The sequence below is a fragment of the Blastomyces dermatitidis genome, assembly GCF_000003525.1.
Source record: "Blastomyces dermatitidis ER-3 genomic scaffold supercont1.4, whole genome shotgun sequence".
NCBI classification, from domain to species: domain Eukaryota; kingdom Fungi; phylum Ascomycota; class Eurotiomycetes; order Onygenales; family Ajellomycetaceae; genus Blastomyces; species Blastomyces dermatitidis.
Genome location: NW_025544777.1, coordinates 1715238 through 1729617, shown reverse-complemented (window position 1 = coordinate 1729617; position 14380 = coordinate 1715238). Strand labels below are relative to the sequence as shown.

Below are 14380 nucleotides of genomic sequence, written 5' to 3'. Positions count from 1 at the left end.
CGAATGGATATGTCATGCAAGGATGAGGTACTACCCTGAATTACGTTGGGTTTCTGTCCGTTCCAGAACCGAAACCTCAGGCATGTAATGGACTTTTTCTCCCATGCAGGTGGATGCTAACATTCGCTACCCCAGATGCCCGGTTCGATTCTCACACACTCATAAAAATAGGTTCTTTATGCATCCGCCCGACAATGTGCCAGTTGACTCCTTTGGTTGATGGTTGGAGTGAGGTTTTGGGCATTGTTCCTCGCTCCCGGTTTGCCCTGTTGCCCTTTCACCACCGTCCGACACCGACTTTATATATGAAGTATTCTACGGCCGTCGCCATATAAAATGTTAAAGAGGAGGGGGTGGGGGGGGGAGAGGGGGGTCTTGGTGGAACCGGGAAAAGATTAGGTGTCATTTTCTAGTAAGTCAACTTGGATGCATATCTAGAGAACCTAGCCGTATTATATGTATGTGTGTAGGTTGTTTCTGTTCTGCGCATGTGCTCTCTGTTGGGTAGATACAATGAACATGTATAGAGTGCGTTCATACATAAGCACTCTTACCTCACCCAGGGCGCTTTGCGAAACAAGGGGGGAAGGAAGGGGGGGAGTAGAAATAATGAGTTTAGAGAGAGTTGGATTGTGAGTAACAAGTTCAGAAGTAAATATGTACATGTACATGTAAAATGTACGGGGTACCGTGTAGATTGTGTATGCGCGCATGAACTGGTGCCTATCATTTAAATATTGTTGCTACTCCGGCTGTGGTGGTTAAATAAATACTGTGAAGAACTCAATTAGGATGCCCTGAAACATTTTACCCTCCCTTCTTTTTTCTTTTTTTTTTTTCTCGCTCTTGTTTCGCATTAACATGTAGGGAAATCGGGGGTAGATGAAACAAGCGGCTTGTGTCAAATCAAATCACAAAACAGTTAGGGTTTTCTACATAGTATATGCTGCCGCGCAGTCGAGCAGGCGAGGTGGTGGGAGTTATATACCAGGTATATACATATATATAGGTGTTTTAGGCTAAAAGAAAACGGGCGGAGGTGAGGCGGAGCGGGGCCCAGAATATTTTCTCTCAGGATGAATAGGAGGACTATTAGCGGGGAAATATGTTATTTTTATATATAACTACGATTCAATCAATCATAGAAATGAATTGGTCTAGATCGGCCTTCGCTTGTAAACGTTCAATAAATAGCAAACCCAAATTCCGTTTTCCTTACTTCGGACTCTCCGCCTCATCTTCCGGCGGGTCATCCTCATCCTCCCTCATGACTCTCCGCCCCTCCACATTCTTCTCCACCTCATCAATAAGGCTCTCCATGTACTTCAGATCCTTCCCAACCAGCGTCACCGTATTCCGCTTCTTGCCCCACCGCGGATAACTACCCACCTTGATACCGTGCGGCTCGACCCTCGCCGCCAGCTCTGTCAGATACGGCGCAATCGTACTCTCATACAATGGCGTCGCGAACAGGAGCCGATGCATCCCATCCCCATCTGGATTAACTAGACGGGGTTGTAGCAATGGCTTAAGCGCATTGCACAGGCGCTCGAACAGCAGCGGCACGCCGGGGAGGATATAGACGTTCCCGTTGACAATGGAGACGGGCAGCCAGAGGTCGTCCGCGACAAATAGAGCCTGGTCTTTCAGCGGGATGGCTTCATCTACGGGTATCTGGACCATGCGTAGTCGTGCCGTGAGTGCCGGCGAAGGGGTATCCCAGTCGAAGTCTCGTTGCGCCTGTTGCGGTTTGGAGAGGTTGCGCATCCGCGCCAGGGCCTCTTCGTGTAGCTTCAGCTTGAGGCCAAAGGCCCGTGCTATTGATTGGTAGGTAATGTCATCGTGGCTGTTTTTATTGTGGGGTGTATGTGGTGCTGGGATTGGATGGCGGAGATGTGGATAGGTTGTGATTCGGTTGTGATATCCTCCGCGACCACCAGCGCCCACAGCCCGCGGGCACACACCCAAGAAGTTAGTATGCATATGTAGCGTGGTGATAAGACTGTGAGGTGGACAGGGGCTACGTATGCATTTGTTGACACATGGGAATGTATGTACATATGTATGCTCTCCATGCTTAAGAGGGGAACGACGAGAAAAAAAATGGAGGGGAATTTGGGGATTGGGGGATAGGAATTTCAGGAAACGAACGTTGGGCCGATTCCTCCGCTTGTTACAACGAAGTCGTATTTTTCGCTCATCCGTTTTACAGCTTCGATAATCTCGCTCTCATCATCTGCAATGACCTCTATGCGCTTTAGTGACACGCCCATTGAGAAGCAGTACTTTGCGAAAAAGGGGGAATTGGTGTCGGCGGTCTGGAAGGAGGGGGTTACTCCCAGTGTTAGCGTAGCTGGTTTTTGTTATTTATATCAATGAACCCAGTAGATACAGTCCCCAGTGCCCGCAAGAGAAATAAAATTAACGCACCTTGCCGCCTAAGACTTCGTCGCCGATTATCAGACATGCTGCTGTGCGTATCGTTTTCTTGCTGTTCGCCAGCGCTGTCACCGTATATGATGTCATGGAGAGCGGAGACCCAATCGGACGGGCTGCTGTGGCAGCAGGAATATGTACGGAATTGGGTCGTGGGCGGGAGAGACGTCTGACTAGCTGGTTGATGCGGGGAAACATTTATCTTGCGTGCGCAGACAAAGAATTGGGCAGCAGGGGGCTAGCGGAATTTGGCTGAACAGGGCTTTTATCAGCTTGGATGTTTGGAGGGATATAAAAAGAGCCGACCGAAGCTTGGCCCTTGACCGAGACCCGAGCAGAAGCGAGCGGCTAAGAAGGTGCGGCAGTGCTCGCGGCTAACTCCTCCAACCCAACCTGCCTGCCCCCACCATCGTCGTCACCCGCCAACCAGCCCTTGGAAACAATATCAGACAAAAAGTCCCTTGTCGGCTGCCAGGGAAAGAATACTTACTATTCAATTATTGACATATTTGTCGATAAACCCCTGTTCCTCTCCCATCCCCTCAGTTTCTATACATCACATCGTACAGCGGTTCGAGAGAACCACCCGTAACATCCCAAGATGGTAATCCACTTGCCCTAAGTCATCTATTCACGCCTAATTCAGTCAAGCTCGCATAGAAAGCTAACATGCAAGTAATAATTGTACAGTCCGACACCAGGTTATATTCCTTCTCCCCGGAGACAAAAGAGAAGCTTCGCAAGTTTCGGTTGGGAACGTCTAGAGCGAAGGATCCTCAAGCTATCATCTGTACACCTATCCCCTTTCCCCTATCTAGTGGCCGCATTGCCCTTGAATAGTAATATACATGCTCCTATGCATATATATACAAAGAAAATAGACGAGAGCGCTTTACTATTCGTTTGAATTTCATTTGTCTGGTCATATACGCAACGTTTACGAACGGAATGGATAACCGAAAACCATATATTGGGCTTTGTGAGCCGCAGATATGATCGATTCGAAGAGCCAAGAGGTCCGCCCTGCCGATGACGAAGTATACAACAAGATGGAAGATGTTGCAGACGAACTTCCGGATTCGTCACCCCGGTTTATCCTGCTCAGTTATCCGCTCACGCTGGTAAATGCCTTCCTACCTTCCTTACCTCACCATGTGCATTATCTTATACAGCACGAACGGGACGTTTCGGCGACGCACACCCCAACATTTTTCAAAGCCGATGACGACTTCTTTGTCCTGCTCCGAGCCGCCTAGAAACAATGCTAACATTAATCTTTCGCTCAACTTTTTTTGGGGGGAAATAATTAGTCCTCCGGCCGTCTCTCCGTCCCTTATGTCCTGCTCTACTACCTGCCAGAAAACTGCAACCCCTCATCGCGCATGATGTATGCTGGCGCTGTCGAGCTGATGAGAAACACCGCAGAGGTGAACAGGGTTATCGAAGTTGATAGTGAATCAGATGTGATTAATATCGAGGCGAAGCTGCGAGGTTCGGAATAATCAAGAGAAACCGAAAAAAAAGGGACAATACGGTAGAAATATGTTATATTCCTTACAGGAGTCTGCCATGCTTCCCATTTTCGTTTCTCGAAGATACATACATACTGAGAAATTCGGACGTGTGGTTTAGGACCAACCCTTTTGGGGAAGTTCAGGGGTACATACTTGCATATATTAACTACACTACCTAACCCGAAATATCTATAGAAGCTATAGGCCCGGGGATGCAATAGGCCTGTTGGCACAGGAATAGGCGTTTGCTTTATCTTGTTTTGCATTCTACAAATTTTGGTTTGCATCTGCGTGTCTTTAAAGTGTCCTGTCTCGTGCATTAATTTCTATATTTCCGGCTGTTCAAACCTGTACTTAAGACGAGAAACGACTTTTCTTTTCTTTTCTTTTTTTTTTTCCACGAGCTCCAGGACACTTTGATTTGACATCCCCCTCATTTCCATTAGTATATTTATCCAGTGACTTATTGAGTATATGAAAGCCTGCATTTAGTTCCAGCAGACCCACATCTACCCCAATGATAAAACTTCTCCGACGGTGATATATAAAATGCACGGAGGACCGGAGAGATGAACAACGGTATGACAAGATTTCCCAGTACGTTACACGGTCTTCGATTGCATTGTCTCAATTTATAAATTTAGCCACTTCTATATGTATTTACAATATTATTTTGCAGCTAGCTGTTCATCACAGCACGTGAAGGGTCTTATTCTATCTTCTTTCCGTGGGCTACCGAAAGATGGCATTTGATATCACCACTGATGAATATGTCTATCCCATCCTTTTATGATGATTTCTTGTACATGGCTGTGGGTGATGCCTGGAGGATATTGTCAGTATGATGCCAACGGGGTTTTTTTTTAATCCTTAGTGTCATTGATCACTACCTGCATCAAGGGTCATGCAACATACCTGATGCTGAGGAAATATTAAGGTATCGGCGATAACGACGTTCTCCCTACGACCAGCTGCGAAAACAACAACTTCAGCGATATCATCGCCCGTGAGAGGCTCGCAGCCACTATATTTTGTTAATCAAGACATTTCGAGCGTATAGTTTAGTGGAGTGATTGGAATTTTATACTTACGCATAGACGGCGTCGGCTTTGGACTTGTCTCCATAGAACCGAACGACGGAGAACTCCTTTTCCAAGTATATCCAATCAGCAATTCTTCGATTATTCAAGAAACAAACCCAGTGGATAACAATATCTATTAATAGGAGATATGGTCTTACCGTCTCCACCTGGCCTGGGTCAATCTCAATAACCCGAATCCGCGTTGCAATCAGCTCCTTTCTCAATGCATCCGTGAAGCTTCGAACCGCAGCCTTGGTTGCGCAGTATATGCTACCACCTGGATATGATTCTCTTCCAGCAATGCTTCCAATGTTAATTATATCGCCCCTGCCGCCGTCATCTCTCTTTTTGAAGATAGGCAGAATTGCCTGTGTCATGTTTATAAGGCCGGTGACGTTTGTGGAGAACATAATGTCCGTATCTTTGGGGTCGATTTCAGGGGCTTTGGCAACGCCTTTGACCAGTCCACTGTTGAAGTTTCATCCATATTAGTTAGTCATCCAAAAACTTCCCAGTGAAAAACAATGTTAAAAGAGCAATTAACCCGTATCAAGACCTTGGGGCGCTCACGCATTATTGACCAGAACATCAATCTCCCGAAATTCCGCTGGCAAGGAAGGGACGAAGTTGCTGATTTGCTCGGGACTGCTAACATCTAACTGGACCGGCAGGACTTTAACACCGTCGCCAACTTCCTCCTTGATCTCCTGCGCGAGCTGCTTCAATGCGTCAATCCGTCGCGCGGTGACGATCAATTTGAGGTTCTTCGGAGATGTTCTTGCGAACTCCTTAGCCGTGCTTTTTCCAATACCAGAGGAGGCGCCCGTGATAACAATGGTTTTGCCTTCAAGGCGCTTTCCCATCGCCGTGGCCATGGTTCGTTTAATATATGACTGTTTCGCAAGTTGAGCAATGGGGTTGCTGTGGAATGTTGGTTTGAACGAGCGGGGCTTAAAGGATCGTGGAGCGTAGAGCTGCGCGAAGTTACCGATTACACGGCTGTGAGATCGGAAACAGTACATATGCGATCTATAGATCTATTGCAACTGAAAGCACTGCTAAGAATCGGTATGCAGAGATGATAAACGAAACAATTCGGTATATCAGTTATTATGGTGGAGTCATAATATCTTACCATACCGTTCCCCGCATCTGGCCGGCTCTGGTGATGGGTGTTACAATACGGAACGTAAATACTAGGTCACCATTGCCCAAGGGTGACATTGGAAATGAGACTCATGTTCAGAATCCTTGGAGAAATTCTCTAGTACTGACTCATTTGAGCGTACTGCTGGAAGCATAAAGAAAGGTTATTATTGCTTTCACATCCGGTAGTTGTTTGTTCTTTGCAGCTAGTTGTTGGATAATTCACAGCCATTAAAAGCAATAACCGTGCCAGTTAACTTAATGGCTGAAATAATATTTCCGGGTTTCGGCGTATGGAAAAATACAGCTGACTCAGCGGCCAAAAGGAGCTACGAATTAGCCGCGCGAGACGCTTTTGACCGGATTAGGATATCTCAACCTCATCTTGACAAGCTTGGTTCAACTTCTACTTGACTGACAAAGATGCGGGTTTCAGCAACATTTATGTCAAAAAAAGTGGCATGTTGAATCAAAAAAGCTCTATGTTTTGGCCAACGTCATACACCTTGTTTCTTTCTTTATGAGGAGAGCGTCTTTCCACTTATGTGGAACCTCTTTGAGCATGTTTAATGTTCCAAGCTTCTCAACCTCACAGTATGGGCAAGAAAGAAATTGAAATGTTCATTTGATCCTGGTGACTGAATGGGCCACCTGCCTAATTATTCGTCTAAGGGAGTTTTCTACCTACTTGCTCAACCAAGAAGGGAATGTCCATTCAACCAGCTGCTCTCAAGGGTGTTAAGCCAGTCTAGAGCTGCATTGTTTCTTTTCATTCCTTGCTACTGTTCCCCTTTAGGCACGAATGTGCGGCTTATAGACGGGTTAAAAAATGGCTTGACCCAACATTTGTAAGTATTCAGCTCTCTCTTATAGCTCTTCCGCCCATCGGTTAGATACAGAAACGAATTGATTGTTACCGCACCATTTCACATTGTTTCCCAATCAGGTTTGCCACTTGGCAGTTGGGTTTTTGAGATACTAATAAGAAGAGCCATCCAAGCAGGAGGATATAACACAATGTATAGTGATAGGCCGAAGTATAACAGGTTTGCTAAGCCTCCCGCCTCGCCTTCGCTGGTCTCTAGAGCTGAAGGTTCCTCCTATTATGTTCATCTTGCAGAATATTCTTGCTAAATCCACGAGTTCGTGGAATCCGCCCTCGCTTTTTTGTGAAAATGCTCTGCCACCGATGTTTATATGCTACTTACAAGAAGTAGCTTTTCTTCTACTCTGCTCTGCATTGCTAGGGATCCTATTTCTGTCTCTAAACATTCTATTTCTTTTACTTTGCTGACTTGTGGCAAAGTCATTTTCCATTTTCCATTGTATGCTTTGTTTTATTTTTGGAGTTGTTTCATTGCCCATTGGAAATCACTCACAATGCAAAGATATGTTTCGTTCTATTAGTGGAACGAGCTCGAAGTTTCACTCCACGCTCCCTCTACGCTCTATACATACCTCAGTGTATGGTGGAAGTTGATGAATAACCTCCTGCACCTTAAACATCCCCTTTTACCATCACAGCTTCATCATTTTCATTCCCCCTTTACTAATATTTGATACGATCTTCTACGAACCGAATTCCTCATAGTCATGCCATTTGGGCTCAGTTCAAAAATTCAACATTTTCAAAATGACTCTATCAAGCCAACAGATGCTGATGAATTGTTTGGTATTGAGCATTTACCACCAATAGTTGATAATTACTGGGAGGACCAGAGCCAATATGAACTTGGACTATTTGCAGTCCGTCGTCTGGATGTTTTTCCAGAGGCATCCGCTTCAAGTGTTCCTGGGCCCAGTGATATTGAGGGTTCGCCCAGAGAAAGAAAAAATTTCCGTAGGGAAAAACTTAGGGGCTCCGTGCAGTCTCAAGAGCGAACCAAATATGTCGGGGCGGCTACTTCAGACGATATTTTAAGTCTGCTCAAGCCGGAAACTTTTAACTGGGCGGATGAGGTCGAGCAGTCTGCTGAGCAAGAAGAGGAGGATCATAAAAATGCTTCAATGTTCTTTGTGGTAGACTCACTGGAGCATTCAAATCCTTCAGGCCCACCTGCCTCGTTGAACGATCCCTTGGACACCAAGACGCTACAGGAGGGCAGCAGATTGCAAGATATTGATATACATTTGGACAACATGCCACAGTATCTAGCGTTGGCTCCAGCCAAATCCCCATTGAAATTGGTGTCTTCCGAAGCGGCAAAGGAAATGGCGCGACAAATTGACTTGATAAGGAACTATCCCAACATCCACCACTTCAACTGGCTTGGGGACGCCATGATGGAACGCAGCTACACTTCTCCAGAAATATCGTTATTTGTCATCGTCTCTCCGCCAAAGCCCTTATATTCGGAGCACTTAATGCGGCAAGCAGTAACACTTTGGCAAGCAATGAAATTCGTGGACCCCATCCTCTATCGCGGTCGCTGGGAAGACTTGACCTTTTCTGGACACAGGTTGTTCAAGGCCGTCACCGGTCAAGCGTTCCAGTTGTACACGCCAGTTGGTACATGGCAGCATGATGCTTCCGACCCTGACTTTCAAGAGCCGGTCGTTGACTCCTCAGATATGCATTCCTATGCTAGTGAGACAGGAATTCCGCTTAACGGGTGGTTAAGCGTCCATTTCGCGTTTACCCGTGATGAATACCTCGATCAGGCCAATAAACATTCTGAGCCAAAGTCGAAGGAAAGACTAGAACGCCGGCCGTTTAGAAGGTCCCCCCTTCAGCAATGCATGGTGGCAGATGACGCAGGCGACGCACCATACAGCAAGGCAGAGACCAGCTGAGACGCCCAATATTCGAAGAGCAGCGATGTACTTATCAAATCAAAGGTACTGCTCACAGTTAAATTCTATCATCGGGGGAAGATAGTAGTGGACGCGACCACCGGTGAAGACCAAGACTGCCCCAAACAATCCCATGAACCCGCGCGCGGCCTCATAACGTATCTAGAATGAAGATGAGACTGGGGTGGAAAAGGGTCATCAGCTGGCGGCTGACATATCACATATATATTCTTCCCAAAATGTCGTTTCTTTCTGTATATCTGCGCTGCAAGTCCAGATCCCCGGCCCCTCTCTATTTATTCAAGCAGCGGATTCCATGATCATTTAGTAGTTAGCCAGGCGCTGGAGCCAAATGGCGCGTGTACCCATTCTCAGAGAGGGGCGTTTACTAAGAGACGGTCAACATCTATTGTTTTGCGAAAAGTTTTCCTGCACGTTCACCGATCTGGATTTTCTTTCGCCCGTACAGAGCGACCTGGGGCTTCAGCGGTGGAATTTACACATTTGTGGTAACTTGGCGGCCAAAATCCTATCCATTTTAAAAAATACTTCCCAAAGCGTTTCCACAAGCTATGCAATTATTTCTTCCCGAAGGAATCTTCCAGAAATATTTAATAATTTTGCATATATATATGGATTCCGCCTTCCATCTGCAGCTGCATGCGTTCCTCCTATCTCGGCTGCATCGGCTGAGTAGAACCATATTAAATAGCTCTAGTCCGCGTTCAAGCTCCGCATTCTATCCCCGAACCACGACAAACTCGCTAGACAAGAAGCCTGTCATTCCCCGCTTACGCTTGGGACGCGGGCGGAGTTCTTAAAAATAATAGCATGCAGTTATCCGGTGACATCTCTACACGCCGGCCCCCCGATTTCAACAGTGTACTTCGCATTAAAAGGCGGAATGGGGCTGAACTTGAACCGGCAGATTCTCTGTACACCCAAATTTCTATGCATCATTTCTGGCCAATTAGCCGGTGACCGCCTTGCTACATATTTGGCGCGGAATGGAATCTATTGCCGTTCCATGGAATACTTCCGATTAATCACAGCCAACGTCAACGAGTCTCTCTCACGATCAGCAACCACCGTCACTCGTTACGGCTTGCCACGACCCCTCAACTACGGTTGGCATTCACAGCGTGTCATGAGCCAAGATATGACAAGAATGATTCCAGCTGCGCCGCAGCAGCTTCGCTTCCGGTCTCTCAAGTTATTTGGGCTTGCAGTGGCCCGAAGAAATTCATGATAGTACCCGCTGTTGGCTGCCTAGTTAACTTCTAGAATGCCCCTCGGCCTTTGCTGGGATGAATCCGTCTGCAAGTCATCGTCCTCTTCAGCTGCTTTCTCCTATGCATATCTCCCTGTGGATAGTATTGGGATGCGAGGATATAATTTCTCACCGCCTCTGAGGCTACCAACGAATTCGTACGCCATTTATCCCGCATATGTTTTGATTAGCGATAGGCCATCCGTCTGTATAGCGCCTTAGGACTTCAATATATAACGTGCAGATCACCGTGAACTGGCCTTCCGGATGACTGGCGTATTTAATAGGTTATTATTATTGCAGTCTACCCCCGACGATAACGTCGATAAGTCGCTCAAAAGATCTCATTCGACTTTGAGCAGGATATCTTCGTCCAAAATCAGGAAATTTCGCTATCGATTTCGCGACAGTATGTCCTTTTCCCAGACATTCACAGAACAGCCCCAAGAGGCAGGGATTCAGAAACATTACGACATAGTCACCTTGCTTGGCAATGCCGACCAGTACCCTGTGGAAGACGTACCTTCTCCGCCACCACCAGTCCAAAATTACACGGTTGAGAATCTTAAGGATAGGCTCATGTATGTAGATGGCGTTCTGCGAAACTCGCAGAGGAAGCCATCCCCAATCGGAACCCGAGCGCTACACATTTACAAAGACACCTGCGCCCGACTGCTCGATCTTGAGCAAGAGGACGGGGAGTTGACAGGCGTCAAAGACATATGGCGTGCAACATTGCGGAAATACGATCGATCGCTCCAAAATACCCCTTGTCTGCAAGTGGCTTGTTCATCTGATGATCAAATCCTGCAAGATAGGTTGATCACGCTTCAAAAAGCCACATTTTATGCCAGATACGCAGATCTTTTCGCGGAGCTTTCTATACGACCGGAGCCAGGAATTGGGACAGCGGAGCAGCCATACTGGGCTGAGATTTGGAGGAAACTTCAATTGGAAGACGACGCCTCCTACCGATGTGTTTTCAATGGCGTACAGTGTCATCAGGAAAATCCAACGCACTTAGCTATCTATCGAGCTTGGGACCGGATCGGGCTCAGTCGCAGCAATGTGATTCAAACCATACACGAATTCGCAACATGCAAGGATCTAAAGCATATGAACATCCTGCCCATGGTAAAAACTGGAAAATTCGACGACATTAAAAAGCACCTTTATCACGACTCTTCCATCATCCCACTTCTCATTCACGGGGATGACTGGAAACTACTCAGATTTCTCAGCCTCGTAATACAGTCATTAACGGATCTCTGGTTCGACCGCCGTAAAATCGACCCGGAAAACTATCAAATGTGGACATATACGAAAGCGCTTAGGAGCTTGTATAGGCAGCTCCAGGGAGAGGATTATTCTGTTCCGCAAGGGCAGCTGGCCTGTGATATTGCAAGGAAGATCCGGAAGCGGCTACGGGACATGGAGGATGAAGAAAAGGCTATGGAGACCCTTTCCATGACCATCGGGCCGGTACGCCCATCAGGAAATAAAAAGACCAAAAGGGCCGCGGTCTTCTCGGCGTCACAAGTCCGCGCAGAACGGGAGCGTGCTATGAAAATGGCGGCAGATTGGAATTATATCATAAACCGTGTACATGTTGCTGAGGATACATCGCACGCCTCTTGTGGAAAGTATTCCGAACCCGCTGACCCTCTCTAGTGAGTACATCCGGGCGTTCTTTCAGAACCGTTAGCTTTTGACTTTGCAGCGGGTTGGCTTTCGCATTCTCCACGAATCAACAAAGACAATATACGAAGTATAAATAATATACGAAAAGCGCCACTAATCCCCCGGGTGCCTGTGGTGACGGAAGCAAAGGGGTGGATTAAATATTAAGAACTGCTTCTGAGCGGTTTGCTTGGGTGAACTTCCCATAAATCCCTTACCTCGCGATCCACTTAGCCGTTCTTAAATCCGAATCAGTGTCCAGCGAGCAAGAGGCTATCTCCTGAGGAAGGTTCGAAAATACTTTTGCATCTACCAACTTCGACGGATGTCAACTTCCACTTCTTCTACGGGCACTTTGGTGAGTGACGGCCAGCTTCGTTACAAGTTGCTCGATGTCAGACAGCGAGAGGAGTGAGACACGCTAGTATCCAATCTAAAGATTGCTTAACAAGTTTGACAATGGCTCTCCCTCCTTGAATTTGAATAAAGAAGCTGTCTTGTTTCCTACTACATGTATCTGGCATTTTAATACCTTATTGTCCCACAAATTTTCATTTGAGGTTTTCTTGAGTTTCTGACCTAAAATAATATTGTAATATGACATAAACCCAATTTAGGCGTCTATTCTTACATTGACCTTGGGATAGTATGCAAATAATACTAATTTAAAAAGCGGAGTACAAGTCTTGGCTTTTAATACAATACAAACCCAACCCAAGTCCCCTCCTGGTTAACTGATCAGATCTCAGAAAGAATACCAGGCCGAATTGCCTCTAGCTTCTTCTCCAGCTCAGACCAAACTTTGCTCTGTACTTTTTGACCTTCGTCAGTTTCGATCCAAGGCGCCAAAATATTGCTGCAAATAGGATTGTTAGCATTTCCTTCAATTCCCATGATAACCATTGCCAATCCATAGTTCGTGAGAGAATCAGGGGGTTCCGCAGAGAGAAGGGGGAGGAGAGGAGAGGGCGGCACACGCTCCAAACAACTTACTTTCCAACCTCACATTTATCCAGCAGCACTCCATGCGATTCCTTTCCTGCCGTCGTAGCATGCACCAATATGCGGGAGCCTACCTCTGGGTCCCAGGCAAACATGGCGTGGATGGCCGTCAGCATAGCAGCTTCCAAGCCCGTTGTTTGGCGGGTAAGGGAAGTCCTATTGAGTCCGGGGCTAACAAGGTTGATGACAACTGAAGGGATACTGGAAGCAGTCCGGGCAGCAAGCTCCCGTATTGCGAGAAGTTGGAGTAGTTTGCTCGTAGGATAGCTACATGTGATATATGCCGTGCATTTACATAACTCATCATTAATACATATTAAAAAAGTCTTTGTTGATTGAAGGAGACGATAATTTTGGAATTCTACCATGAACAAGGGGGGAAAAGCAAAATGAAATACAAGCACACGTACCGTTCCTGCATGGTCGTTGAAAGCGGATCATTGAGCGCTGCAAATATATCCGAAGCATCACGCTCGGGGAACTTTGCCCAGGAATGAATCTTGGAGCTTGTCACCGTCAGATAAGGGGTGACATTGTATAACTTGGCCGACTGCCGGAGTTTCGGGAGTAAAGATATAGCAAGGAGCAATGTGCTGATGACGTTTATCGTGATCGAGGCCTCGTCGCCCTCGAGGAGCTCATAGTTGCGGTTTGAAACCCCCGCATTCAGCACCACAGCATCCAATCGCCCCAGCCCTGACAATACCCGTCCATAGAACCCTAGAACAGATGCGTAGCTACCATACTCCAGCTCCCAGATCAATGCACGCCCGGGACCTTCAGTCTCTACATTGATCTCTTCAAGGGCAGCTGCTGCTTTGATACTCGTCCGCGCCGTTCCAATGACTGTAGCGCCTAGGCGAACGAAATGCTTAACTGCCTCCTTTCCAAGACCGACATTGGCACCCGTCACGATCACCGTTTTACCAGTGAAATCAGCGGTGGGGAGCGGTGGGTTGGAGAAAGCTTGCCAGAGAAGCCGGGAGGGACCCATTGGTAGTAGTGAGGAAGAAGTAACTAGGCAGTACTGACAGGGCAGGCTACATATGTGCAAGAACCGCTTTCCCAGCGTCTAGTGGCACTAACTAGAGGGATGGGAAAGAATTTTAATAAGAGGTCAAGGCGTAGTAAACAGTTAACTAGTTAAGCTAGAAGTAGGGCGCTCTCGTCGCGTTTGAGATCCCTTAACGTCTTCAATACTAGTATCGTTGGCTCGCCGTTGGGTGTTTGATATAAAAGAAACGTAATAAATAACTAACTAATGCCAAATCACAACTTCGATAGCGTATTTATTTAGATAGACAAGCGGAGGAAGTGTATGAAAGTCCAAAGGGGAACGAACGCCATTGGGCATTTATTTATAATTATTTCCCCTACCTTGAAAAAAACCAGGAAACTGCTCAGGGCGCGTACAGATTCAAATATACGATTGCCTATTTATTGGGGCAACCGAGGTT

General features: G+C 46.7%; 6 protein-coding genes across 6 annotated transcripts; 3 read left to right on the top strand and 3 right to left on the bottom strand.

The window, feature by feature from the left end:
- Positions 1-379: 379 nt before the first annotated feature.
- BDCG_04076 (molybdopterin binding domain-containing protein) lies at positions 380-2803 on the bottom strand. Its single transcript, XM_045419750.1, has 3 exons — positions 2431-2803; positions 2152-2318; positions 380-1846 (listed from the first exon to the last, which is right to left on the bottom strand). The coding sequence occupies exons 1-3, from the start codon at positions 2632-2634 to the stop codon at positions 1216-1218; spliced, it is 1002 nt and encodes a 333-aa protein (XP_045275982.1). The 5' UTR covers positions 2635-2803; the 3' UTR covers positions 380-1215.
- Positions 1252-5137, top strand: BDCG_04075 (GMF family protein). The gene is made up of 5 exons (XM_045419749.1): positions 1252-3040; positions 3127-3226; positions 3427-3557; positions 3747-4785; positions 4888-5137. The coding sequence occupies exons 1-4, from the start codon at positions 3038-3040 to the stop codon at positions 3936-3938; spliced, it is 426 nt and encodes a 141-aa protein (XP_045275981.1). The 5' UTR covers positions 1252-3037; the 3' UTR covers positions 3939-4785; positions 4888-5137.
- Positions 4321-6426, bottom strand: BDCG_04074 (oxidoreductase). Its single transcript, XM_045419748.1, has 5 exons — positions 5603-6426; positions 5191-5500; positions 5042-5097; positions 4866-4974; positions 4321-4773 (listed from the first exon to the last, which is right to left on the bottom strand). Exons 1-5 carry the CDS (start codon positions 6052-6054, stop codon positions 4738-4740), a joined length of 963 nt encoding a protein of 320 aa, XP_045275980.1. The 5' UTR covers positions 6055-6426; the 3' UTR covers positions 4321-4737.
- Positions 6427-7771: 1345 nt separating this feature from the next.
- On the top strand, positions 7772-8971 carry BDCG_04073 (uncharacterized protein; the record flags this gene model as incomplete). Its single annotated transcript, XM_045419747.1, has 1 exon — positions 7772-8971. One exon carries the CDS (start codon positions 7772-7774, stop codon positions 8969-8971), a length of 1200 nt encoding a protein of 399 aa, XP_045275979.1.
- Positions 8972-10508: 1537 nt separating this feature from the next.
- BDCG_04072 (uncharacterized protein) lies at positions 10509-11912 on the top strand (the record flags this gene model as incomplete). The annotated part of the gene is made up of 1 exon (XM_045419746.1): positions 10509-11912. The coding sequence occupies one exon, from the start codon at positions 10509-10511 to the stop codon at positions 11910-11912; it is 1404 nt and encodes a 467-aa protein (XP_045275978.1).
- Positions 11913-12335: 423 nt separating this feature from the next.
- BDCG_04071 (short-chain dehydrogenase/reductase) lies at positions 12336-14369 on the bottom strand. The gene is made up of 3 exons (XM_045419745.1): positions 13334-14369; positions 12928-13190; positions 12336-12777 (listed from the first exon to the last, which is right to left on the bottom strand). The coding sequence occupies exons 1-3, from the start codon at positions 13915-13917 to the stop codon at positions 12695-12697; spliced, it is 930 nt and encodes a 309-aa protein (XP_045275977.1). The 5' UTR covers positions 13918-14369; the 3' UTR covers positions 12336-12694.
- Positions 14370-14380: the final 11 nt, after the last annotated feature.